Source organism: Gopherus flavomarginatus, chromosome 11 (genome assembly GCF_025201925.1).
Source record: "Gopherus flavomarginatus isolate rGopFla2 chromosome 11, rGopFla2.mat.asm, whole genome shotgun sequence".
Taxonomy (NCBI): domain Eukaryota; kingdom Metazoa; phylum Chordata; order Testudines; family Testudinidae; genus Gopherus; species Gopherus flavomarginatus.
Window position 1 is genome coordinate 33,721,547 of NC_066627.1, and position 27,021 is coordinate 33,748,567.

General features: G+C 42.8%; 1 protein-coding gene across 2 annotated transcripts in view; it reads right to left on the bottom strand.

The window, feature by feature from the left end:
• Positions 1–6,332: 6,332 nt before the first annotated feature.
• LOC127030706 (thyrotropin-releasing hormone receptor-like) overlaps positions 6,333–27,021 on the bottom strand; it is a 29,762-nt gene continuing 9,073 nt past the window's right edge. For both annotated transcript variants that reach the window (XM_050917420.1, XM_050917419.1), the window contains exon 3: positions 6,333–8,510. In XM_050917420.1, coding sequence (XP_050773377.1) covers positions 8,130–8,510 — 381 coding nt within the window. In that variant the 3' untranslated portion in view covers positions 6,333–8,129. The remainder of the gene's footprint in view (positions 8,511–27,021) is intronic.

Consider the following 27,021-nt stretch of genomic DNA (forward strand, 5'->3'; position numbering starts at 1 on the left):
ATACTACAGGCGATTTGTACCACACTACAGCCAAATCGCTGCCCCACTGACCGACCTGACCAAAAAGACCCAGCCAAATGCAGTTAAGTGGACTGATGAGTGTCAAAAGGCCTTTACCCAACTTAAGGCAACGCTCATGTCTGACCCTGTGCTCAGGGCCCCGGACTTTGACAAGCCATTCCTAGTAACCACGGATGCATCTGAGCGTGGTATAGGAGCAGTGCTCATGCAGGAAGCAACAGATGACAACTTCCATCCTGTCGTGTTTCTCAGCAAGAAACTGTCTGAGAGGGAAAGTCACTGGTCAGTCAGTGAAAAGGAATGCTATGCCATTGTGTACGCCCTGGAAAAGCTACGCCCATATGTTTGGGGACGGCGGTTCCAACTACAAACTGACCATGCTGCACTAAAGTGGCTTCATACTGCCAAGGGGAACAACAAGAAACTTCTTCGTTGGAGTTTAGCTCTCCAAGATTTTGATTTTGAAATTCAGCACATCACAGGAGCTTCTAACAAAGTAGCTGATGCACTCTCCCGTGAGAGTTTCCCAGAATTCAGTAGTTAAAAAGTGTTCTTAAAATGTAGAAGTCTGTTAGTTATATACTTAGGGGTATATGTAAAGGTGCATGTGTTGAATTAATCTGTTTATTTTCAAGTTCTAGAAGGAAATCGCCGCCAGTGAGCTTCCCCACTGTCTGCAATTTGGGGGGCGTGTCATAAACAGATAGCTAAGGGTTAATGTCTCTTTCACCTGAAGCACCTGACCAGAGGACCAATCAGGAAACCGAATTTTTTCAACTCTGGGTGGAGGGAAGTTTGTGTCTGAGTCTTTGTTTTCTGGCTGCCTGCTTTCTCTGAGCTTTGGAGAAGTAGTTTCTACTTTCTAGTCTTCTGTTTCTAAGTGTAAGGACAAAGAGATCAGATAGTAAGTTATATGGTTTCTTTTCTTTGGTATTTGCATGAATATAAGTGCTGGAGTGCTTTGATTTGTATTCTTTTTGAATAAGGCTGTTTATTCAATATTCTTTTAAGCAATTGACCCTGTATTTCGTCACCTTAATACAGAGAGACCATTTGTATATATTTTTCCTTTCTTTTTTTATATAAAGCTTTCTTTTAAGACCTGTTGGAGTTTTTCTTTACTTCAGGGAAATTGAGTCTGTACTCACCAGGGAATTGGTGGGAGAAAGAAATCAGGGGAGATCTGTGTGTGTTGGATTTGTTAGCCTGATTTTGCATTCCCTCTGGGTGAAGAGGAAAGTGCTTTTTGTTTCCAGGACTGGAAACGGAGAGGGGGAGTCACTCTGTTTGGATTCACAGAGCTTGTGTCTGTGTATCTCTCCAGGAGCACCTGGAGGGGGGAAGGGAAAAAGGATTATTTCCCTTTGTTGTGAGACTCAAGGGATTTGGGTCTTGGGGTCCCCAGGGAAGGTTCTTCAGGGGGACCAGAGTGCCCCAAAACACACTAAATTTTTGGGTGGTGGCAGCAAGTACCAGGTCCAAGCTGGTAACTAAGCTTGGAGGTTTTCATGCTAACCCCCATATTTTGGACGCTAAGGTCCAAATCTGGGACTAAGGTTATGATAACATCCCAGAATCAAGATAGTCCTGTAACCCCCTTGCCAGTTGGCAGTAAGAGGTTCTTGGGTCACAGCAGTTACTATGTGTTCACTTTACCGTAAGGGAGAAATTGCTGAACTGGATCAGACCCCTGATTCATCTAGTTCAGTAGCTTCTCTCCAGCAGTGGGTGGTACCCTTAGTTCTTCCTCCCTGCATCCTCAACGGCCTGTCCCTCCCTAATCACATCGGTTTGTTAGCAAATTTATGCTCTGGGAGCTTGTTTTTGTTGTTGTTTGTTCCGCAAAATGCTTAGCACACTCCTAGGTTCTGTCAAAAATAACAAATGAAGGAATGTTGGACCCAGTTCTTTCCTTGCTTGCCACCCTTGCTCTAGGGTGAAAAGTAATTTACTGTAGCCCTCAAAAGGGTACAACTTCCCCTTCCCGCTTGTAACAGTGCAGCTCTGCTGGCCATATCATGGGTGGGTAATGAAGCCACTCCCCACTCCTCTCTGGGTGAGCATGTATGTATTGTATACACATGCCTCGACTCCCAGTTCAGGGAGCGCTAGACGTCCCTTTTTCCCATGTGGTGCTGAGCGAGAGGAGTTGTCGCAAGCAGGGCCTGAGTGGTTAACAGAATCACTTACAGATGTCAACTCTTCACTACAAATACTCGATATCCACTGTCATGGTGTTTGATTGGTCTCCCTTGTCACATGGTATTGATCCTGGTTTTTTCTGGATGGATTACTGAAACTCATAAGCAGCAGAATAACGAGCAATGAAATTACAAAAAGAATTCTCAGGGGAATCATTTGTGGAGCTTTTGGAATTCACACACACATTCACATATACCCAGCAGTCACCTGAAAATTCACAAAGAAGAAACAATGTGACCCTGTGAGCCAGGGTGCACCAAACTCTGCTTTTATTGACAAAATAATCACAAATCTGGTGTTTTGATCAACTTTCATTTCAAATATCTCTATTGAAAGCCTCTCAACAAGAGTCCTTTCTTGCCCCCAAAAGTTTCTATATTATACATTATTTGTGCCACCCAAACGGGATTTTGTGTTTACCTTGTAAACCAATCAAATAACAAATGAATAATAAAATTGCTGGAGGGAAGAATTCCAAGCAACTTCCGAAACCAAGAGCTGCCTGACTTGTGTCTACAGATTAAAGGGCCTTGGGGTTTTAATGACTTTCTTCTCACTTTAAACATTACAAATGCAAATATAGCCGCTCTGCCAGTCGCTGGTGGTAGAGCTTCCAGGCTCTGCTATGAATACCAGGTCTGTTGAGACATCGTATTTCACTGGCATGTTTAAAAATAAGCAGCACACCAGGAAATTGCAGTAATGACACTGAGGACACAGGAAATGGGAGTTCAAAACTCAGCTTGTTTAAGAATCAGTTAAGATTCCATTTATGAACATGTTAACAATCTGTAGCTGATTGCTACATGCAATTGTGTCATTTAATGGTTTATTGAAAACATCTTGTAAAACACTTTAGCAATAAATGTATATGGGGATGAAACCAGTGTATAACACTGTTGCCTGTTAAAAGGCTTATTCAGTTATGAAGATGGAAAAACAGGGCCAGCTGAAAAGGCACGAAAATTATTCTAAGGAGCAAGAAGCTGTAAGTGCAGAGGGAAGGATGCTGGAGGCAGCATAGAGGGGACTGACAGCAGGAGCTGTGTGGACCCTTACTTCAGGAACACATTCCACCAGGAACCTTAAGGAAGAGAAGCAGCTGACACATCTGGCAAGACATTAGTAATCAGAAAAGTGACTGTGAACAGCGAGAGGAGATTTGGTTGGCTACAGCTCTTTGCTAATTGTGATTATTTGGGGTCAGGGTAAGTGCAGAGGGTCAGGTTCATCCTGCGATGTCTCCTATGCTGCGTAAAGACAGGACGCTGCTGTAATAAATACAGAGGGATAACATTAGTACTAAATATAAAGGGGTTATTCACCGAAGCTGCTGGACTCAGACCAGTCATGAAAGGAACTATTGACCTCACTAATCCTTCCTGTAGCAATTCCTCCAGCCTCATTAGGTTTATGCCATGGATGAATGTGGCCAGAATTCAAGGTGTGGCAAGGACATTTCAGAAAAGGCGGAGTCACCACCAAAAATAATTTAGAATAAGGAATTGTTTAAAATAAAATAAACCCAGCAATAATTGAAAGAAATTCCTGGCTGAAATGAGATTGATGAGAAACAGGACTTAATAGACGCAGAATATTGATTGTGGCTAGCAATGTTTGCAAAGAATTTGTGAGAACCACAAAGTTTCGGGTTCAAAATGTTCCATAGGCTTAGACAATCTAAATGCCTAGAGCATAAGGTATTATAATTTAAGAGGGTTCAAAGATGGAGCACTGATTATTCTAAAATGAGTGGCCCAGGGGCAAAATTCTTTGTATAGAGTTTTAATACCTCAGTCCTGTCCTGGGAATTATGATTCCTGTGTAACACCTGCTCTGATTAAGATAGTGTGTACTAGATCCTCATCACTATTTTCTGCAAATTACTGAGGTAAACGATACAATGTAAGGCCAGATCTTTGGCAGGTGTAAGTCAGAGTAGTTCTGTCAGTCTCATGGAGTTACGGTGATTGATACAAGCTGGCCCACCAAGTCTCATTTTCCAGGGAATCTAGTATCCGATGAGCATTCTGATGATCGTCAAAAGAAAGTGGTGAATAAATAAAACCTGAAACAAAATTATTACATTCACAGAGACTTGTTAGAAGTTGCTATTATTTATTCATACAGAACTGGAAGGCTCAGAGGCCGAGCTCAAAAGGAAACTAATTTGTTTCTAAAGGCTGGCTGGATATCTGAATTTTCAGGCTCATTTTGTGTATCAGCCATTTCAGTCTACGTCGAGTTTAACTTACAGCAGATGCCCACTGCTCACCTGTTGGGTTCAAGAACCCCTTTGAGCTCTTGAGAGGAGGCAGAGGGAGTTACTGGTAATTCTGCTTTATTATTGAAATTGGCAGAGCTGATCCAGTTTTGAGTATAAACCTGTTTAAAGTCACTACCTTAATACCCTAAGCATTGCCCTTGTGATACTGTAGGGGCTTGTTAACAAGGGTCACTTTGATCTAGATTTCACTCAGCATGTCCACCAATGTCTGGTAAAATGTCTAACCACAGCCAGTCAACAATTCCAAACGTATTCTGATAATGTGTGTAGTGCTTCTTGTGCATCAAACTCCATCCACCACCTCGCTGGCATCGAGCAATATGTTACGAGGGTATTTCTGGGGGTATTATAGCCCATGCCAGGGGGGGAACAACATCACAACCCAGTGGATGAATGGCCAGATGCCGATGGTTTTAAGGGCAGTGGGGTTCATGCTCTTTTTACATCCAGTTCTTCCTAAACGTAGACGCACTTGCTATCATTTTACTGCTGAACATGTCCGTTGGAACCTATTGGCTCGTTAGGACTGGCAGCCTATTAATATGGGTTCATTGCTCTCACAAACTGAAACTACTGTATATACCTACCTCCTACCCTGTTAAACTGGAATTATTCTCTATGTCCATTCTGCCAGGCACAGCAGACCGGGATCATTCTAGTTTGTGGATCAGCCACAAATGGAAGAATAAGACCTGAGGTTACACAGAATTGCAAAACTCAGTAGCAGGCGTTGAATCCCATGAGGGGTGGAGTTGCTGTCTTGGTTTGACTTGTTATGGATACAGGGACCAGCCATAAAATTAGGGTGCAGATCAGGGCTAAGATTTCGGTAGTGTTTGGATTCAGGGGTTTGGTCTGAACTCATCTCTAGATTGTATCTGTTTTTTATCAATTAACCAAGAGGTGGCTGGAGTAGGGGAAAGGCTGGAAAGTCCCATCCAGGTCAATAGTGATCTTTTGCTGTATAGAAATACAGGATTTGACATGGCAAACATTCCAAACAAATTTACAACCAAACCCCAGCTCAGCCAGTGAGAGCTTGTACTGGTCTTTCATTATGCCCAGTTCTTCAGTGTATTTATTAATATCTAAGAGACCAACAAATTTATTTGAGCATAAGCTTTTGTGGGCTACAGCCCATTTCTTCGGATGCATAGCTATAAATAAATAAATTTGTTAGTCTCTAAGGTGCCACAAGTACTCCTGTTCTTTATGCAGATACAGACTAACATGGCTGCTACTCTGAAACCTGTCATTATCTAAGTCGTCCATTCTCTGAGTACCTGGGGACCCCCTATCATCCCTTTTGCACACTTCAATATACTCTATATCACATGGTTTGGCACTGTAAGTTCTTTGGGACAATGACTGTCTATTCATTACGTGTATGTACAGCTTTGAATGTAGAGGGGCCCTGATCCATACCAAGGGCCTCTAGATCTGGGATTCTCAAACTGGGGATTGGGACCCCTCAGGGGGTCATGAGTTTATTACATGGGGGTCACAAGCTGTCAGCCTCCACTCCAAACTCCGCTTTAATGGTGTTAAATATATTAAAACGTGTTTTTAATGTATAAGGGGGGTTGCACTCAGAGGCTTGCTATGTGAAAGGGGCCAACAGTACAAAAGTTTGAGAACTACTACTCTAGATGTTACTGTAATGCAAATAAATAGCTATAATCACAATACTTCCCTATTCACCACGATTCATACGTACAGATGAAACTTGTTTACCTGTAGAGTTGTATGACAGATTGTCTCATTATAGAAGAGGAAAACAGCTGGAATTGTTGTGTCATGAATTTCTGGAGTGGCACTTGGGCTACTTTTAATGTGAGGTCATCAATCATGGCACAGTTTCTATCATACCTTCCATGTGCCTACCACTGTTTTTGAGATCTTTACACCTGATGATTTTGTGTGGTGGCAGTTGTTCTACTCTGAGCTGCATGTTAATCTTATTATTAACCTCTACTTAGTGCCATAAAATATTAAGATTAGAGAAGAATTGTCTCCTGTAAGATGTGTCTTTTACTTGCTCCTTTGGTACAATTTTCACATGCTGTAGCCATGGTAATTCTATCCAGTTCTCTTTGTAGAATCCAATTGATGCTTTGATTTAAAATCAGTGAGCAGAACTCCCAGTGATAACAGTAATGAGAAAGATGGTTCCTAAAGACCCATATACGTTAATGACAGGCCAGCTGTTAGCACATGAAGTACATTTGTTCATAAATTCCCAAACAAACATTTCTACAATATGCATCTGAAACAACAATTTGCATTTTTTAAACATTTTCTTTGCCTTATAATTATTTTGGAATAGTTAAATAAAAGACAGTATAATACGCAGCCACATATCAGACCAAAAACAAATATATGCTGTATAGTCCTCAGATAGGTCAGAATGAAGTGCCAGTTTGGTTCTCAGAACAGTTCTCTTCTGTACATGTACAGCTGGATAGCTGCACATTTGTGCTCTAGATGTACTGTACTGTCCCTTTCTAATTTGAGGATATGGAGCTTTAAGATGCCACACAGTGACGAAACAATTTCCAATGTATGGAGAGAGTCTGACAAAGTCTCTATCACTCACCAGGATTACCAATGGCTGCCATTTATTTTATGGAGCAAAATCTTCCCTAAGAATTCCCAGGATTCAGAATGTTCCTTTTAATCATTTGCAATCTTCTGTGCTTTTTGATCTAGTCCAAATAATATCTTGCAAGTATGAGACATGCTCCACTGGATAGTTTCATTGAACTGTACAATTCTGAATATCCATTTATCTTCTTAGAGTGTAACAACAATTCAAAATAATAATATTATACATTTACATAGTACCATTCATCACAAAAGGTCCCATGCCACTTTACAAACTTTTACAAATTATTTATGGTATCTAACACAATCATTTTGCTTACCACTGAAATGCAGTTATTCAATAGTAAACAGCAACACCACACTATAGGTTACAGCAGAACAGAAAAGGAAGAGTACTATATGCAATTGTAGATACTGGAGAGACTTTAAGTAGGAAGAATAAAATTTTCCAAATTGGAATTTGGCCAGGACAATGGAGCTGACACCTCTCCTATTATTGAAAGATCCTATGGGATCTTCATTTAATGACTTCAAGTGGCCTGGGTCTCGGTTCTATGTCCCACCAGAAAGATGACACTTCAGCAACACAGTGCCCCTTACTACCGCTTGGGAGGCATTGGTTCAGAGAAAAGATATCCTACTGAAGACCTTGTACAACCCCCACAGCACCTGGATTTTCTTAGGTTTCCTGTGCAAGCCTTGATTAGGCCCAACAAATGAAAATATTTGTGCATAACAGGAAATGTAATTGCACCACCACATTAACTACAGACCATGCAAAATGCTGGTAAAATTCTAACACACAATACTGATTGTGAATAAATTAGCACTCAGGAAAAACAAATTAATTTGCCCTCTACGAATCTATTTTGTTAAATGACCTAGAGAGCTCTTTAATTAATTTTGTTGTGTGCTCTCTGCATATGGCAGAAACAATTTTCAAGAGGATGTTCCAGACAGTGTAAAATACAACCACGTACTTCCCAAAGTCTGTGCTGTTTCATGGTCACCACGTTTATCTGTAAAGTTTACTTTTCTTCACTGTTGCGGGGAAACCATTTAGATCTTCTTGTTCTGTGACGTCATGATCGGACTCCTCATGAGAATAGTCCTTCATGACACTATAGTACACCGGAACATTGTATTGGGTGGGGTTCTCAGTCCTTTTCTGTTCACATTTGCATAACTTTTTGAAGGCTGCTCTAAATTTCTGAGACATCAGGTTGTAAATGATTGGGTTGATGGCACTATTCAGGTAAATGCACATCCTACAGAAGAGGAGGAACCAGATGTTGAGGTAAGGAGGGTCCAGGAAGGAGTTCACCACCACCAATGTGCGATATGGCATCCACAGCAGGGCAAAGAGGATCACCACCACAGCCAACATCTTGGTCACCTGTTGAGTTGGGAGGGACCAAAAATAAATAGCTGATGTTACACCTCTTCCAACAGGACCTTACCACTTTTGAAACTGCAGAGGGCCAGCTCAGGGTATGTGCATCACTTAAGTCCCATTAAAGCTCCAAAATAAGGCTAAGTGGGGCATAGATCTTGGCAACGCCTCTGGAGGGGGCCAATTTCACTCCTGTGAGCACATTTTATATAATAACACACTTATATAACAGGTCTCCCATCATCATTCAAGACACTTAAAACCCCATTGGGAACAATCATTCATTGGCTGGGAGATGAGCTGGATAGAAAGGACTGAAGAGGTCAGAATTTCTGACTGGATGCAATTTTGAAAATTGCTTGTGACAACAAAAAAAATCAAGGGGAAAACTGTCCTGTATGTTAGGGCAGAATCCCAAGCAGCATTTGGTGCAGGAAGCATTAAAATTACTTCTCAGATATTTAAATGATTCTTTTGTACTCTGTTGACTGGCCGCTCAATTTAAACATTTCAGAGGCAAGTGATTCTGCCTGTAACTGGTATTAGAGCACCCAGACTCCAGCATGAATTCCAGATGTTCCAAGAGCGATTTTTTTTGCACACAGTAGCTAGTGAATATCTTTAAAATCTGAAGCATCTGCAAAGTTCTATATTGGCACATTAGGAAAAAGGACGTGATGAGACTTCAGAAATGAGCTGCAGTTCCTCTCTGCTGAACTCCAGAATTTTTTTAAAATGCATTTCTCTTACATTGATTTTCTACAATAATCCGAATCAGGTAGTTGCAAACAGCCATTTCTATGAGAGGGTTTATATTTCTTTCAGCACATATTTATTGAATACACATGCTCTTCAGAATGCCTTATATATGCTAGTGGGACTATGACATGCATATTAAGGGTGTAGGCACCCCTAAAAGCCCAAAAGGGGGTAGTTCAGTAATTATGCTTTTCTGCAGGTAGATATTTTTGTCAAGGTCTGACCGCCTGGTTCTCTTGAAGTATAGTTTTCAGTTGGTTACAGGGTACCATGCCCTCTAGAACACTCTCTGTGGGAGCTGAGAATAGTGACATGTCACACTGTAAAGCCTGGAACAAGAAAGGGATTACTACCAAGCCTGGAAGGCAGAGTACAGTACAGTGGTGACACAGGAACACGTCCCAGCACGAGAGAGTGTGATAATTCTATGAGTTATTGTATCACAGCTAAAAACCCAGTGGAACAGTTATTGTGTCTTACTCCTTCTGGGAAATACACATGAAGGATTGCAGTATGTGTGAAGTGACTCATATCTGACACAGTTCTACCATGCAAATCCTTACTTACAAGGAACAGGATGGCTCAGGGGATAATAGAGTCATACAGATTTCTGGTTCCAATCTATCCCATCTAGCACCAAATGGCATGCAAATGGGTAATTTTTAGAAATATGAAGAAATAGGTTGGTAGTGACCAGCAGTCATTATAGTCTGATGGTTGGCCTGGTGCCCCACAGGAAATCTGTTGGGGTCCATCCAGTTCCAGTTATAACCAACTGTCATAATTGGTACCACTGTCTCAGCTAAAAGGATTAAGAATGACTGGGCCATGGAGATTGAACCATCTTCTGCTCAATAAAGGGTGTGTATTCATGTCAGTGCTGAGGCACATTTAGGGGGCAGTATGATGGAGTCCCACATTGCTGCAATCTGTGCTATCAGTGATCTAGGTTGGGAGAATTTTAGTCTCCAGAGCTGTCAAACCAGTACAGTAAAAGACAGATTTCCTTACCAACCCCCAACATATGGTACTTACAATGCACTGCATCAGTGTGACTCTATACAGATGTTATATGTTAGTAATATAACATTCAACAAATCTGTTAAGGTCACTATAATTGAAAGACAGTTTTCTAAAATATTTTCTATTTACCACAGCTGGAGATGGAAGATGTATGAAGTCTTGAAGATGAGGATGGGTTTTACACTATTCCAAAGGATGAAGAAGGTAACCTTGATGGTTAAGCTTTGCAGGTACCAACTGGGACGTTGCTACTGATAATGACAATGAAGGCGATGAACCTGATGCTAAAGATTTGTAATGGATACAGAAAAAATTATATACAAACATAAGAAATATTGTTATAGCAATTAACTGAGAGAAACTGCTCAACAGGATGGAGGCCAACACACCACCTGGAAAAGCAGTGGTCAGCACAGATAATCAGCCAGTTTTGTGCACAGAACAAAGTCAGAAGGGAGACACAGACTAGAGGGAGAGATCACAAGAAGACACATGTATCCTTTTAGGAAGAGAGAGGGCCAGATCCTCAGCTGGTGTAAAGTGGTGTTGCTCAAAGTAAATGGAGCTATGCCAAGGATCTGAACCAGAATGTCTAGCAATCGTCTCTCTGTACATCTGTAAGGTCTGAACACTTCCCCCTAAGTCACTGCACATTTACCTGCTTGTCAAGTTAGCAAAGAGGATTGCTTTTTGCTGTGTATTGGTACTGCTGAGATTTGATTCTGTATGAGAACTTGAACGTGTTCAGCTTGGACAAAGCTGTAACAATCAACTGAAACCTACAGCAAGAGGCAAGTGCCTGTCTTAAGCGACCCTGAGTACAAATTCATTAGTTCACCTCTACTAAACTATTTATTTAGCTTGGTCTCCTGGGCGGTTAAAGCAGACTTGGATGTATATTCATTTGGTCTAAGCAGGCTGCAAGCATCCTTGTCCTGTGTGAATGGGAACTCCATTAAGGATCTGGCTGTCCTCTGGGATAAGCAGAAAATTCAGTATTAGAGATTTGGGGCTTAGTCCAAAAACTGCTGAAATTAATGGGAAATTTTTCATTGGCTTAGTGGGCTTTGGACTGAGCCTATGCAAGATAGCTGCCTGAGAGTGTGTCCCAGAAACCTTTGCTAGCCTAGGCAGACCCGGCATTGAGCACAGACATTCCTTCCTAAGGTGATGAGTTATCAGATTCTGAATGGATACAATAATCCCTTTCATTTACATAGTCCGAATATAAACTCTAGCATGTTTAGCTGAACTCTCTGGTGGACTTCACTTCCCGCTGGGGGACCAGAGCTTCATTTAAACCTCTAAGATGATTTTTCTTTGATTATTTGTAATTCTCTTCTTCTTTGGTTTGAAGCACCATCATGTTTGAGAAGGGTGACCTGTTCATTCACAAGTAACAGTACCGCTCACTAATAAAGAGAGAATGTCCCCAATATGATGGAAATTAACATCTGGTTACCGATGGTTTCTCAAGCAGTAGGAAATTAGGATGGAAATAACCACTGGTCCAGTTGCCTTTTTACCAGAACAAACCTCCCACTCCTTTTTCAGCAGATGCTTATACAAATGCTAGGAGTCCCCACTACTCATTCACTCTAGTTTTACCTGACTTAACATTCACAGCTTCAACTCATTCCCACAGTACCTGATTCCATGTCACAACAGCTCTGTGATCAAAAAACCTCTTCCTGATCTCCGACCTGAATCTACCCTTCCTCAATTTTTGGCCAAGTCCAGTAATTTTACCTTTGTCACATCACATAAAGCCCGTGCTGATTTAACCTTGAGAAGAATTTTATTACCTTTATTAAATCACTTTTGGTGTCACTTTTCCCACACTCTGAGCACACTGATCTGTCTTTTATCATAGGACACTGCATCCAGATCCGCCCCAACCCCCCCAATAAGTCTGGCAGCAGTTCTGAAAGACATTCTCTAAGATGTAAATGTCCTTAGTCAATTGGTACTGGTCATGATCTCACAGATCGAGACCTAAGCAAAGCTGCATCTAATGGAATACATACCCACATGCATCTGAGGAAGTGGGTATTCACCCACGAAAGCTCATGCTCCAAAACGTCTGTTAGTCTATAAGGTGCCACAGGACTCTTTGCTGCTTTTACAGATCCAGACTAACACGGCTACCCTCTGATACTTGATACCTCCTTTGACTGCAATACCATTTCCTTCAGGTCTCTCACAAGCCCACTTTCATTCCAGCATCACTGAGAATGACAAGGTCCTATGTCATAGCAGTGCATGACTGACAGGAATCTTTTGCTGTCATCTTCTGTTGGATACTCCAGGTTTCCCACGGCAATGGCTTACCTCATGCTGACCTGGTGAAGAGTGGCTACAGAACATAGTGAGTGACCATCCTTTCTTTCTGACTTTAATTAAATAACTGATGTACAGTAAGTACTGCATGTTGGGTAAGGTGGTTAAATGGGAAATCTAAATAGAATTGTTAAGCAAGAGAGAACTTATGAAGGTTAGGTATACAATTAATAATATGTCATGACTAGTAAAGGTTATCAGAATGGTTTTAGTGACAAATGTCCTCAGTGACTTTGAGCATGTTTCATCCCAGATCTAACCGCCTCCAGTTGCTAAAAATAATTCTATTCCATTGTGGACCAGACATTTGCTGTTGGAGATTCCGGTTACAACACCTGTCTGTTTTGGTGGATGTGCAGCTCTGCCTGGTACTGTGGGCCTGACTCCCCACTTCACTGACAGGCTGTGTCATTTGCACCAGTGCAAAGCAGGTCTCAGATGCTACCCTTCTGATCTGGTAGTATTTTGCAATGCCATTAGGTGACTATGAGGTGTAGGGTAACAGAGAACCATGTTGGTCTCCTGCCTATCCACACAGAAGCAAATAGTTATTTAGGCTGCTCCCTCATCTGTCCTCCTGAGGAAAAATTAGACTACAAAGAATCACTAGTTCACTACTTAATAATAAAGGAGGGAGGGGGGCTGGGAGATACCAGTGGAATCATCAGAGAGGATGTCAAAGTTACCCGCTTTTCCAGCCCAATAGGGGAAGCGAGAATCTCTTCCCATAGTGACTACAAAGTACAAGGCTGTAGTAAATGGAGCCACTCTGCTAAGTGCAAGAAGACATGCCAAAGGGAGAAGGGGCATCAGCACCCTCGAAGGCTTTCTTGCCTTCTAAGGGCTCCTCACTGTATTTCAATGAAAAACCAGCCCAAGCAGCTGTGTGGGGTGGGTGGGTGTGTACATGTGGGCCAGGGGGGCATGTTTTCTTAAAAGCAAGAAACTAAAGCATAAGCGGGGACATTATCCCCCCGGGGACACAGCTGTTGGTATCTGCTAAAGGACACTGAGGAATCTCGGTATAAAAGCTGTTCCTTGTTACAGCCTCTTCCCCAGCAAAGGTGCTTGCCCCCCGCCCTGGAAGGAGAAGGGTGGGGAGTGAGCTCAGCAGGGGTGTCTAGGGAGCTGGGCTAGCAGCAGCTTCAAAAGTCTTGCAAAAAGATTATTGTGTCAGATCTCAGATAAAGTGGGAAGAGTGAGTCAGCGGCAGACAGAGAGGGAGAGATCAAATAAAACTTCTGAGGAGTTAGGTCCTTTTTTATTCAACCAGCTCGGCTGAAATAATCTTTGGCTTCCAGACACTCCACAGGACATCCAGCTAAAGCCAAAGGCACTAAGCTTTGTGGATATAGGTTTCTGCCCAGGTGCCTTTCCCACACAGATATTAGGCATTCGCTGGCATCTTTGTTTTTGTTTTATTGTTTCAAGAATAAGAGATGCTGGGCAATTAAAAGCTAGATCTGAGAGAGAGGGAGAGAAATGAACTGTTCAGGGTTTGTTTGCATGTCACCCTTCTGATCCCACCTGCTCATTCTTAATGATAACTCATAGCGTAAGTTATAACTGCTCAACAGAAGAAATTCAGATGAAAGTCAGCTCCCTGCCTCTGAGGGGAAGAATCTCAGTTACAGAATTAGCTCCTTGTCTGGGCTGGAGCCTGGACTCAAGGATCCCAGAAGTCAGGCTCCAGCCCAAGCCTGAATGCCTACACCACAATTAAACAGCCCCTTTGCCTGAATCTCTTGAGCCCAAGTTAGCTGGCATGAGCCAGCCAGCCGCAAGTATCTGATTCCAATATAGACACCTCCCCGACACACTCTGTGGTTTATCTTACAGCGGCTTCCAGGTTTCATATACGTTGCATTAGTGAAATAATTGTGCATGCAAAGCCATTTAAAAGTGTTGAGGGGAAATGTAAAGGATCTCAGAAATGGGAACAAATACTTATAGCTGTCTCCAAGCGCTCAACTTACTGACCCTGACCATAGGGCTAGAAGGGACCACAAGCATCATCTTCTAGTGAAGCGCCCTGCCAGGTTGCAGGATTTGTTGTCTAACCATCCAAGACAGATGGCTCCAGCCTCCTTTTGAAACCCTGCAGTGAAAGATCGTCCACAACTTCCCTAGGGGTCTGTCCCATTGTCCTAATTTTCTTATAGTTAGGAAGTTTTTCCTGAGATTTAATCTAAATCTGCTATGATGTAGTTTGAACCCTTTGCCTTTTGTCCTGCCCTCTGTGGCAAGAGAGAACAACTTTTCTTCATCCTTTTTTATGGCAGCCTCTCAAGTATTTGAAGACCGCTATCATGTCCCCCCTTAATTTCTTTTCCAAACTAAACATACCCAGTTTCTTCAGCCTTTGCTCATATGACTTGCATTCCATCCCTCTGATCATCTTTGTCAATCGCCTCTGGATCCTTTTCAATTTTTCTATATCTTTTCTATATACTGGTGACCAAAATTGGGCAAAGTACTCCAGCTGAGTAGATTGGTACTATCACCTCCCATGACTTGCATGCTATGCCTCTGCTAATGCAACCTGCAACTGCATTTGCTTTTTTTGCAACAGCATCACATTGTTGACTCATGTTGAGGTTGTGATCCACCGCAACTCCCAGATCCTTCTCAGCAGTGCTGCTGCCAAACCAGTTGTCCCCCATTCTGTATTTGTGCATTTGGTTTTTCTTCCCTAAGTGTAGCACCTTACATTTGTCTTTGTTGAATCTCATTTTGTTGTTTTTAGCCCGGTTCTCCAGGTTATCAAGATCCTTCTGAATTTTAGCTCTATGCTCCAAAGTGTTGGCAATCCCCGCCCCCCCCCAGCTTTATTTTATCTGCAAATCTGACCAGTATGATCTCTATTCCAACATCCAGGTCATTAATAAAGATGTTAAACAATGCCAGACCCAGAGTGCATGGGGAACCCCACTTGAGACCTCTCTCCAATCTGACATCATTCCATTAATAGTTACTCTTTGTTTGCAGTTGTTTAACCAATTATGTATCCATTTAATTGTAGCTCTGCAAAGCCCACATTTCTCTAGCTTACTTAACAGAATGCCATGTGAGACTGTGTCAAAAGCCTTGCTGAAGTTCAGGTATATTATGTCCATCACATTCCCCTCTATCCACCAAACTCGTTACCCTATCAAAGAAGGAAATATAATTGGTTGGCATTTGTTCTTAGTAAATTCATGCTGGCTGCTAATGATTATGCCAAGGCGTGGGATTGCCTGTGTGTGGGAAACAGCTTTCTTCTCAAAAGTTTCGCTCAATAAATGCCTTCTGCATCTCTGTCTTCATCCCCGTTCCCCTAACAAGGTTTTTCTCAGTGTGACACGCTAGTTTCATTACAGGCAGCTCCACACAGAAAAGTCACAAATGGAACCAACCCATAAGTCTCTCAGTAAAGCACAAGCTCGGCAAAGGGAAGTCTTTCAAAGCAGTTAAACAAGCACACAGGCCATAACAGCTAACTCTAACTTTGTGGAGCAGTGAGAGCTGTTTGCTATACTGAGCACAACCACCTCCACAAGCATCCCTTTCAAGACCATGCCATGGGAAGGGGGACGGAATGAGCTACACTGGAAATCTCTGGGACTGAAGTAGGTATTAATCCACAGAATAACTTCTCTCTAAGGGTACGTCTACACTACGGGATTATTCCGATTTTACATAAACCAGTTTTGTAAAACAGATTGTATAAAGTTGAGTGCACGCGGCCACACGAAGCACATTAATTCGCCGGTGTGCATCCATGGTCCAAGGCTAGTGTCAATTTCCGGAGCGTTGCACTGTGGGTAGCTATTCTGTAGCTATCCCATAGTTCCCGCAGTCTCCTCCGCCCTTGGAATTCTGGGTTGAGATCCCAGTGCCTGATGGGGCAAAAATCATTGTCGCGAGTGATTCTGGGTAAATGTCGTCACTCATTCCTTCCTCCAGGAAAGCAATGGCAGATAATCATTTCGCGCCCTTTTTCCCTGGATTGCCCTGGCAGACGCCATAGCACGGCAACCATGGAGCCCGTTCAGCTTTTTTTTTACTGTCACCGTATGTGTACTGGATGCCACTAACAGAGGCGTTACTGCAGCGCTACACAGCAGCATTCATTTACTTTTGCATGATAGCAGAGACGGTTATCAGTCGTTCTGTACTGTCTGCTGCCATTGTAAATTGGCAGTAAGATGACGATTATCTGTCGTTCTGTACTGTCTGCTGCTATCATGAGTGCCCCTGGCTGAGGTTGGCCGGGGGCGCAAAGGCAAAACTGGAATGACTCCTCGAGTCAATCCTTCCTTTATGGTTTCTAAAAATAGTCAGTCCTACCTAGAATATGGGGCAAGTGTACTAGAGAACTAGTGTATCAGAGAGCACAGCTGCTCCGTGTCAGATCCTGCAGAAATGATGAGCTACATGCCATTCACGGGGGGTGCCCCTGCAACAACCCCACCCTTTGCTTCCCTCCTCCCCCAACCTTCCTGGGCTACCATGGCAGTGTCTCCCCCATTTGTGTCATGAAGTTATAAAGAATGCAGGAATAAGAAACAGTGACTTGTTAGTGAGATAAAATGAGGGGGAGGCAGCCTCCCGGTGCTATGACAGTCAAAGCAGAACATTAAGCGGTGCGGGGGAGAGGAGCCCAGCATCGCGCCTCTATGATAGTCCAGGCAGTACAGAATCTTTTCTTTACACATGAAAGGGAGGGGGCTGATGGAGCTCAGCCCCCAGTTGCTATGATGAGGATGGTTACCAGCCGTTCTGTACCATCTACTGGGAATGACCAGGAATCATTCCTATTTTTACCCAGGCGCCCCCGGCCAGCCTCACCTGAGGCCAGCCAGGAGCACTCACGGGCTGATGACAAGGACGGCTAGCAGTCCTACTGCACCATCTGCCACCAGGGAGGGGAGAGGAGCGGATACTGCTCTTCACTGCTGCAGCATCGCGTCTACCAGCAGCATTCAGTAGACAGAGGGTGACATTCAAAGAAGTCAAGACACTATTTCTTTCCCTTTTGTTTCACGTGGGGGCGGAGGGAGTAAATTGTCGAGCTATACCCTGAACCACGCCGGACAATGTGTTTGAACCTATAGGCATTGGGAGCTCAGCCAAGAATGTAAATATTTTTCAGAGACTGCTGGCGACTGTGGGATAGCTGGAGTCCTCAGTACCCCCTTCCTTCCTCCCTGGGCATCCATTTGATTCTTTGGCTTTCCGTTACGCTTGTCACGCAGCACTGTGTAGCCTGGAGATTTTTTTCAAACGCTTTGGCATTTCGTCTTCTGTAACGGAGCTCTGATAGAACAAATTTGTCTCCCCATACAGTGATCAGATCCAGTATCTCCCGTACGGTCCATGCTGGAGGTCTTTTTGGATTTGGGACTGCATCGCCACCCGTGCTGATCAGAGCTCCACCCCGGGGAAACAGGAAATGAAATTCAAAAGTTCGCAGGGCTTTTCCTGTTTACCTGGCCACTGCATCCGAGTTCAGCTTGCTGTCCAGAGCGGTCACAGTGGTGCACTGTGGGATACCGCCCGGAGGCCAATACCATCGATTTGCGGCCACACTAACCCTAATCCGATATGGTAATATCGATTTCAGCGCTACTTCTCTCATTGGGGAGGAGTACAGAAACCGGTTTAAAGAGCCCTTTATATCGATATAAAGGGCCTCGTAGTGTGGACGGGTACAGCGTTAAATCAGTTTAACGCTGCTAAAATCAGTTTAAACGCGTAGTGTAGACCAGGCCTGAGACAAGGCCCTCACGATGAGAGTGGCACTTCATGTTGCAATGTGTTTTCAGGGAGGGCTTTCATCCTCCATCACTGTGAATGCATTTCCATTGGGTCGGAGTTCACCGCTCCCCCCATACAGATCTTACTGGAGTTACAGTCCTCCCAGCTGATTTTAGTCATTTAGGAGATGGCTGCTGCTTTGCAATCCCACTCCGTATCCCCATCCCTGCTTCTTATATCTGGCCTCAGTGACTTCCTTAGGCTGTATGCTTTCTATTACCCCTTCCATCTGCTACAGTCTCACCTTAGGCAGTTGCTTCTGAGCCCCTGCTGCTGTTCTCCGGCTTCCACACCCTCTCACTTCCCCTTGGACACCTTCTCCCCTGCCTTATTTTTGTCCTACCATTCCAACACACCTTCAGCCTCGCTTCATGTGGTCGTCCCTCTAGCTTCTTAGTCCTGGCCACAGTGGTTAAAGAACATCTCTGCTGCCCACTGGTGGTCATTTATTATCAGATAAAATCATGTTGCATTTTAATTTATCCCTAAGCACATTGTTTCCAACATAAACCTTGCAAAATAGCCTCCCTTATGAAAGTCACACTAATCCCTGCTCTGTGTCTGTGGATTCCACACAGATCTTATGCAAATGAGCTTGTTCACACACTACATTTGAAAAACTAACCAATTGCACCACTTGAATCACTAAGACTTGTGCAGCCTAAATTGGCTGTAACACATATCCTCCCTTGCCCCTCCCCTCCCAGGTTTCATAGATTTTAAAGCCAGAAGGGACCATTATGATCATTTTATCTGACCTCCTGTTTAAAGGTGGCCTATAATTTCTACATCAAGCCCAACATTTCTGTATGAGCTACAACATCTCTTTCAGAAAGATATCCAGTCTTGATTTAAAGATTTCAAGTTTCCCTAAGTATGCTCCAAATGGTTTTTTAACATCACTATTCATAATTCATAGATTCGTAGTGTTAAAGGGCAGACAAGACCATTAGCTCACCTAGTATGACTGTCTGTACATCACAGGCCATTAAATTTCACCCCATAACTGCTGTATGGAGCCCAATAACTTGTTTAACTAATGCTTTACTTGTGTTTCGCTGGAGCATATCTCCCAGAAAAGCATCCAGTCCTGACCTGAAGACATCAAGAGATGGAGAATTCACCATTTCTTTTGCTAGTTTGTTCCAGTGGTTAGTCATTATCACTGTTAAAAACTTATGCCTAATTTCTAATTTGATTTGTGTCTGGTTTTATCTTTAGGACCTGGTATTTTCTCCCTATGAAGATACTTATAGACTGTAATCAAGTCACTGCTCAATCTTCTTTTTGAAAGGGTAAACAAATTGAGCTCTTTAAGTCTCTCACTATTAGACATTTTCTCCAGCCCTCAAATCATTTTTGTGGCTCTTTCTGCACCCTCCCCACTTTTTCAACATCCTTTTTAAAATATGGACACCAGAACTGGATGCAGTATTCCAGGATCAGTCTCACCAGAGCCATACACAGAGATAAAATCATCTCTCTGCTTCTGTTCACTACCCTGCTGTTTGTGAATCCAAGGATCGCATGAGCACTCTTGGCCACAGCATCACACTGGAAGTTCATGCTATGTTGCTTATGCACTATCATCCCTAAGTCCTTCTCAGAGTCACTACTTTCTAGCATACAGTCCCCCATTCTGTAGGTATGGCCTGCATTCCTTTGTCCTACACGTATAACTGCATTGGGCTGTATTAAAACACATTTTGTTTGAATGGGCCCAGGTTAACATGTGATCCAGATTACTCTGCATGACTGCCTTGTCCTCATCCTTTACTAGTATACATATCGTCGTGTCCTCTGAAAGTTTTAGAGCAGTGATTTTGTACTTACTGCCAGATCTCTGATGAAAAGGTGTACCTTATTTCTGGTTTGAATCTGTCTAGCTCCAATTTCCATCCACTGGACTGCTGCAAGATCAAATAGTTGGGGCATGTTGTATCTGCTCCTGTCTGTCATGGTAGTCACATAGGCCCTAATCCTGCCACATGATTAGGTCCATAAATAGATAAATTCATGGAGGATAGGGCCATCAATGGCTATTGGCCAAGACGGGTAGGGATGGTGTCCCTAGCCTCTGTTCTTAGAAGCTGGGAGTGGGCAGCAGGGGATGGATCACTTGGTGATTGCCTGTTATGTTCATTCCCTCTGGGGCACCTGGCATTGGCTGCTGTCAGAAAACAGGATACTGGGCTAGATGGACCTTTGGTATGACCCAGTATGGCCATTCTTATGTTCTTTAATTCAAACATCCATGAGTGTTTGCAGGATCCAGGTCTTAGAAAGTAAACTCCTCAGAGCAGGGATCTGCCTTCTATATGTTTGCTGTGAGATGCCCAGCATACCTGTGAACAGTAAGAGATAACAAATATAATAATATTTATTGCTATGTCAGCACCACCTGCAGAAGCACATTTGTATTTGAAAATCTGCTGATTTCTAGCTGCCTCCCTTGTGTTTGTACCCACTTGGCAATTGTGCTTTTAAACAAGCTCCTGTACTGAAGCAGAGAAATCTCATCATTAGCATGTCTACTGGTTTTTTTAATCCTAGTATTTAGCATTTTAGATAAGATGCCTCTCCCATGCCTTTTATTATAATATCAGCTTCTGGTGCTATTCAAAGTTTCTGACACAAATGACAAGGTAGCTTTCTGAAGGCCATCAGGAATATTTTCTGTGACATTTTCAAAAAGCTGTCAGGGCTTCTGAATGGCAGAAGGCAAATAATCCACACCAACAACAAATGATTCATAAGCAAATGAGCCTTTCACAGGTTTTGAACTTGTATCACTTGTGAAGCAGCATTCTATGGTGCTATTCAAGAGACACAAGTTCCTAAAGCCATCTGGGTTGTCTTGTGGTTGGAAAGAGAGAGAATGTCACCTGACATATCTCAGTGCTAGCGATTCAAGCTATTCCATAGAAAAGGGGCCTGGAGATTGAGTTCTTGAGGCTAAGCCAAGGCTAGATGCCATGTCATGCTAGTGCAGTCACTACTTGATGGCAGCACAATTATTAGGGATGGAACAGACCTGTAAGGTGGAGTCCATCTCCTTGCCATCCGCAAGATCAGCCTTTACTGCACTACCGTATGGGACAAATCCAGCCTCAGTTTGAAGAACTCCAGTAATGCGAGCTTCAACAATGTTCCTTGGGAGAGTTTCCCACAGATCAATGCAACTACCTGTTCCTGCAGTCTAGCTTGCATTTTCTTTTATATCTTTTCATGCCCCCATTCCTTGTTATTCCCTTGTTCCTCACCTCTTCCTCCCCCCAGCAGTTCCTTCCCCCCTTTAAGAACAATTATCTTCAGACTCAGTCTAACATGAACTCCTTCGTTAGCAGCCTGTTATGAGTTAAGCATGAGGGAGGCCGCACCTGTAAGGCCAGGAGAAGGCACATAATTTCTTTTAAGGAAGTGCACAATTACAAGTCAGATTTGGAGGCTGGAGAGAAATTAAGAGAAACCCCCACAATAATATAAGCTCCTCATAGCACATCGGAATAGGCTAGTATCCCTTTAAGTGGTTTGAGGGCCTGCTTGTGGCCCTCACCAATGTCTGCTTTGAGAAGCCACCAGAACAGCATGGTGTTAAGACTTGCATGTTGTAACCGTGGTTATTTCTACCTATCTTAGACACCTATCTAGCCCCCACTACTGTAATATCTGAGCACCTCACAATCTAATGTATTTTAGCCTCACAATACCCCTTCGATGCAGCGCAGTGCTGTTATCCCCATTGTACTGATGGGAAAATGAAGCACAGAGAAGCTAAGTGACTTGCCCCAGCTCACACAGAAAGCCTGTGGCAGAGCAGGAACTTGATCCTCAGTCTCCTAAGTTGTAGTCTAGGGCCCTAACCACTGGATCATCCTTCTCTCCATGTAGTTCCTTCATATTATGTTTTTTGTGTAAAGAGCAGAGACATGAAAATATCCCTATTGCCTCAGCCAACTTTTCACCAAGCTCTGCATAGGTGCCTCGCCTCACTTTTCCTCACAGGAGGTTCTTCCCGTCAGTTCCTCCATTATCTTTGTTGCCCTCCTCTGGACCTTGTCCAGTTGCTGTCTTTTCCACATCAGATACCCGAAACTCTCCAAGTGATTCCAAGGGCTTGATCCCGATCATTGAAATCGGTGGGAATTTTGTCTCTGATTTTAATTAGAAGCAAGACTGAACTGCAAATGCAGCCTCACCAGATCTGCTCAAAGAGGGACCATTACAGTATTGCCAATACCAATCATTCAGAAATCACCTCAGGCCCTGAAACTAACTAACCAGCAAGGTTAGTTTCAAAGTCATGAAATTTTTAAAAGTAATATATTTGGGGGGGAAGAGAGGTTATTTCCTTTTGAGTGTCTGAGCCTTTAGGATGCAGTTGTTTCACATTGTCAGACTTTTCTCCACAACCTAGAAACTTACTTTTTTAGAAGCGTAAACTAAGATTCTCACATAATCACCTGTTTGTAACAGCTGAGGCCTTTTGAAAAACATCAAATATCATGAGACTTGCAATAAAATTGCAAGCATTGGCAGCACTGCTGTTACCCCTCTGTCACATAGTTTGATGCCTCTGCTTAGACAACACTATATGCACTGGCTTAGCAACCAGATCCCATTGCAGGGAACCAGCTATCACCCAGTGCTACACCTGGCTCTTCTTTAAGCTCCTCTCTTCCATCCACTACCTCTGTATTAGGGTTCTCCCGATTAATATTTTGCATTTTTCCAAACGGAAGCCTAGTTATTAATTATCTATCCATTTCCCCAATTTGAGCTCTGCCTGTGTCTTCTCTCTGCTGTCTCTCAGGGTTTTATACTGCTGTCCTTCACCATACTACCGGAGCTCCACTAGGTGTTTGCAGCATCTTTTTGCTCAATATCATCTGCAAAAGTAATTCCGGTGCTCCTTACTCCTCCAGATTCCTTAGCAAGCAGTAAAGAAAGCTGGCCCCAACAATGAACTAGATACCTTCATCTCCTCACAAATAGATGGAGCGTCATGAATCACCACCGTTTATGAATTATCTATTAGCTGTTCTTCAATCCAGTTCACAGAATTTGCATCTAGATCAAATTTATCCCGTTAGTTTTCAGACGGCATTGTTAGATGCACTACTAAAGCCCAGATTTATGATACTCAGAGCACTCTTTCTGTTTATTCCTTCAGTAGCTGCATCAAAATAGCTGTGATTTATCTGGCATGATTTTGGTGCGTAGATAATTTACTGCTAAGGATAACAGCACAAAGTTAAATAGCTTCACAATGACTCTAGTGCAGGGGTCGGCAACCTTTCAGAAGTGCTGTGTCGAGTCTTCTTTCATTCACTCTAATTTAAGGTTTTGCATGCCGGTAATACATTTTAATGTTTTTAGAAGGTCTCTTTCTCTAAGTCTATAATATATAACTCAACTATATTGTATGTAAAGTAAATAAGGTTTTCAAAATGTTTAAGAAGCTTCATTTAAAATTAAATTAAAATGCAGAGCCTCCTGGACCAGTGGCCAGGACCCAGGCAGTGTGAGTGCCACTGAAAATCAGCTTGCGTGCCACCTTTGGCACCTATGCCATAGGATGCTTACCCCTGCTCTAGTAGGTAAAGGACAGGGAGTTGAACTCCTGAGTTCTATTCCTGGCTCTTTCTTTCACTCGGTATGCAAAACTGGGCAGGCCATTTAAGCTTCTCTGTGATTCAAACTAGCCATATATAAAATGAGTGTGATGATCCTTTCATACATCACATGGGTTTGAGACACTTATTTCAAGTAGGTGTAGAGCACTTTGAGATCTTTGGATAAGGAGTATAAAAATAGGTAGGAAAAAGGCAGTGGAATTTTGATCCCTTTATTATTATAGAAGAAAAATTGGTACTTGAAAACATAAGCTGCGATTCAAAGAAAAGCTGACTGCCCATTTAATTTCACCTCATATCACCTGTCTCAATACCAGTAACTACAATGTGAAACACATACTAAGCAGCACTTACATTCAAATTACATGGCAGCCTGTTCCCTGGTACCCCCCAAAGATTATTGCCTTCCAGACAGGAGACTGATTACTTTGTTTCTGCTATAGGGACCTGATCCTCTTCCCACTGAAGCTAATGATGAAACTCCCATTCATTTCAGTGGTGCAGGATCAGGACCTAAGTGAATTAGGGATATAAACACACATGCTTCAGGGCATAAGAAAAACTAACTAGTGGAGGTTAAGAAGAAACTTCCCCTGGGAGGAAGTTATTCCATGACTGTCTGCGCTATGGCTTCTTGCACTTTCTTCTTAAGCGTGGGTGCCAACAACTGTTGAAGTCATGATACTGGACTAGGTGGACCACTGTCTGATCCAGTAGGGCCTTTCCTATGTATATTCCTATGAAGTGGGAAGTTGCATATCAATTAAGCCCAGAGGTATAATTTCTTATCCTACTGACTGAACTCGAAATGGTGATGAGTATCTATGCTAGAGACTCTTTTTCTGGACCTCAAACGTTGTTGAGTTCAGGTTTGATGCAGATAAGTCTCCAGAAATGTGTGCACTTCTCAGTACTCTCTGTACCATGTGGGTCTGCAGACCTGGGTTGGCAATCTTGGGTGAACAAGATTTTGCACGAGATTTGAGCGCACTTCTGTCCACACATGAAACTACTGTGAGAATAGCCTTGCCTTTGATAATTCTGACTCTATCTGGGAAGTAGAAAAACCAAAAGTATCACCTCAAAACCTTAATGATTCCATTTGAGTTTAGTCCTAAAAATCAGTGAAGGTTTTTTCAGAGAAATTGGGCTCGCTTACCATAATATTGAAGTGCAGCCACCTTTGGGGTGGAACACAGCAACTGTTAAACGGTGCACAACAATACAAATGTTTGGATCAGGAACTGAAGAAGAATTCTGGATCCAGCTGAAATTGCCTGGGCAATGCAGAGAGTGGAAACTCAGCCATGACAGTCAGATTAGCACCCTTATTCTGATGAAAGGGGATCTTTAAGGACCACAAACTTTGGCTTTATGTCTCACCTTTAAGACTGTGGTTACTAATACATTACTGAAGCAGGCACTAATGAGTCTGTAGTGCCTAACTAGAAGTCTTGTCAGACAGTTTGATAACTGAGCTAATAGTGTAGCTAGCCTGCTTCCTCTCCATCAGTGTCTCTTTAAACAGACCCCTTTCAAATGCTGTTTGTCTGGACTCAGCAGGAAGCATCTAACAAAGTGCATCAAGAATCCATGTGAAATACAATGTTCTGCAAGCCATGGCATAAGAAAATGTTTCCAGACACAGGCTCCTGCATATATTTGTCCTCTCTCTTTTTCCATGATAAACAGAACCATCTGTGAGAAAATGGCACAGAAAACATTCTGAGGTTGATTGTATCCTTTACACAAACGAGCATCTGGAAATAAATTATCAGAAAACCTGCATCCTTTCTCACTCCTGAGATGTGCCCTTATGCAATGCAAGACAGAGAGAGATTAGCAGAACAATCAGAGCCAGCTGTGTTATACATTCTTGCCTGTACCAAACTTTCAGATAGAGAAAGGCATTTCCACTGCCTCCCCATGAATGTTTTTCACACTTACAGGGCTTCTCAGTAGTCTCTTCCATAAGGAAGGCTTTGCCACTGGGGTACGTGTAGATCATTAGCTTTACTGTTTACTTACAAACCTCACTTCTTCAAGGGACTGGAGTCAGCCATGGAAATCTCTAATCCTTGTACTAACTCTACTTAATTATAAGATCACAACCTAGGCTGGTGTGATGGCAGGAACTCCTAGTCAATGTGATATAGAGCACATAAGTATTTGGGGTTCAGGTATATTGAACACAGTTCACATACAGAAGCTTGAAATGGGGGTTTCTGGCATGTCTTCCCAGTCAGTATTTTTCCTCTAAGGTATTTTAGGTGTTATTTATAGCATCACAGAAATATAGGGCTGGAAGAGACGTTAAGAGTTCAGCCCCCTGTACTCAGGCAGGACCAAGGAAACTTAGACCATCCCTGGCAGGTGTTTGTCCAACCTATTCTTAAAAACTTCCAATGATGGAGATTCTACAACCTAGATAGGAAGTTTTTCCTAATATTTAACCTAAGTCTCCCTTGCTGTAGATTACGCCCATTACTTCTGTCCTACCTTCAGTGGACATGGAGAAGAATTGATCACAATCCTCTTTATAACAGCCATTAACAAATTTGAAGACTCTTATGATGTCCCCACTTGGTCTTCTTTTCTCAAGACTAAACATGCCCAGCTTTTTTAATGTTTCCTCAGAGATCAGGTTTTCTAAACCTTTTATCATTTTTGTTGCTCTCCTTGAACTATATCCAGTATGCCCCATCTTTCCTAAAGTGTGGCACCCAGAATTGGACACCACACTCCAGCAGAGGCCTCACCAGTATTGAGCAGAGCAGAACAATTATCTCCTGTGTCTTATATACGACATTCCTGTTAGTACACCCCAGAATTACATTAGCCTTTTTTGCATTGCATCACACTGTGGACTCATATTCAATTTGTGAACCACTATAACTCACATATCCTTTTCAGCAGTACTACCAGCTAGCCACTTGTTCCTCATTTTATAGCTGAGA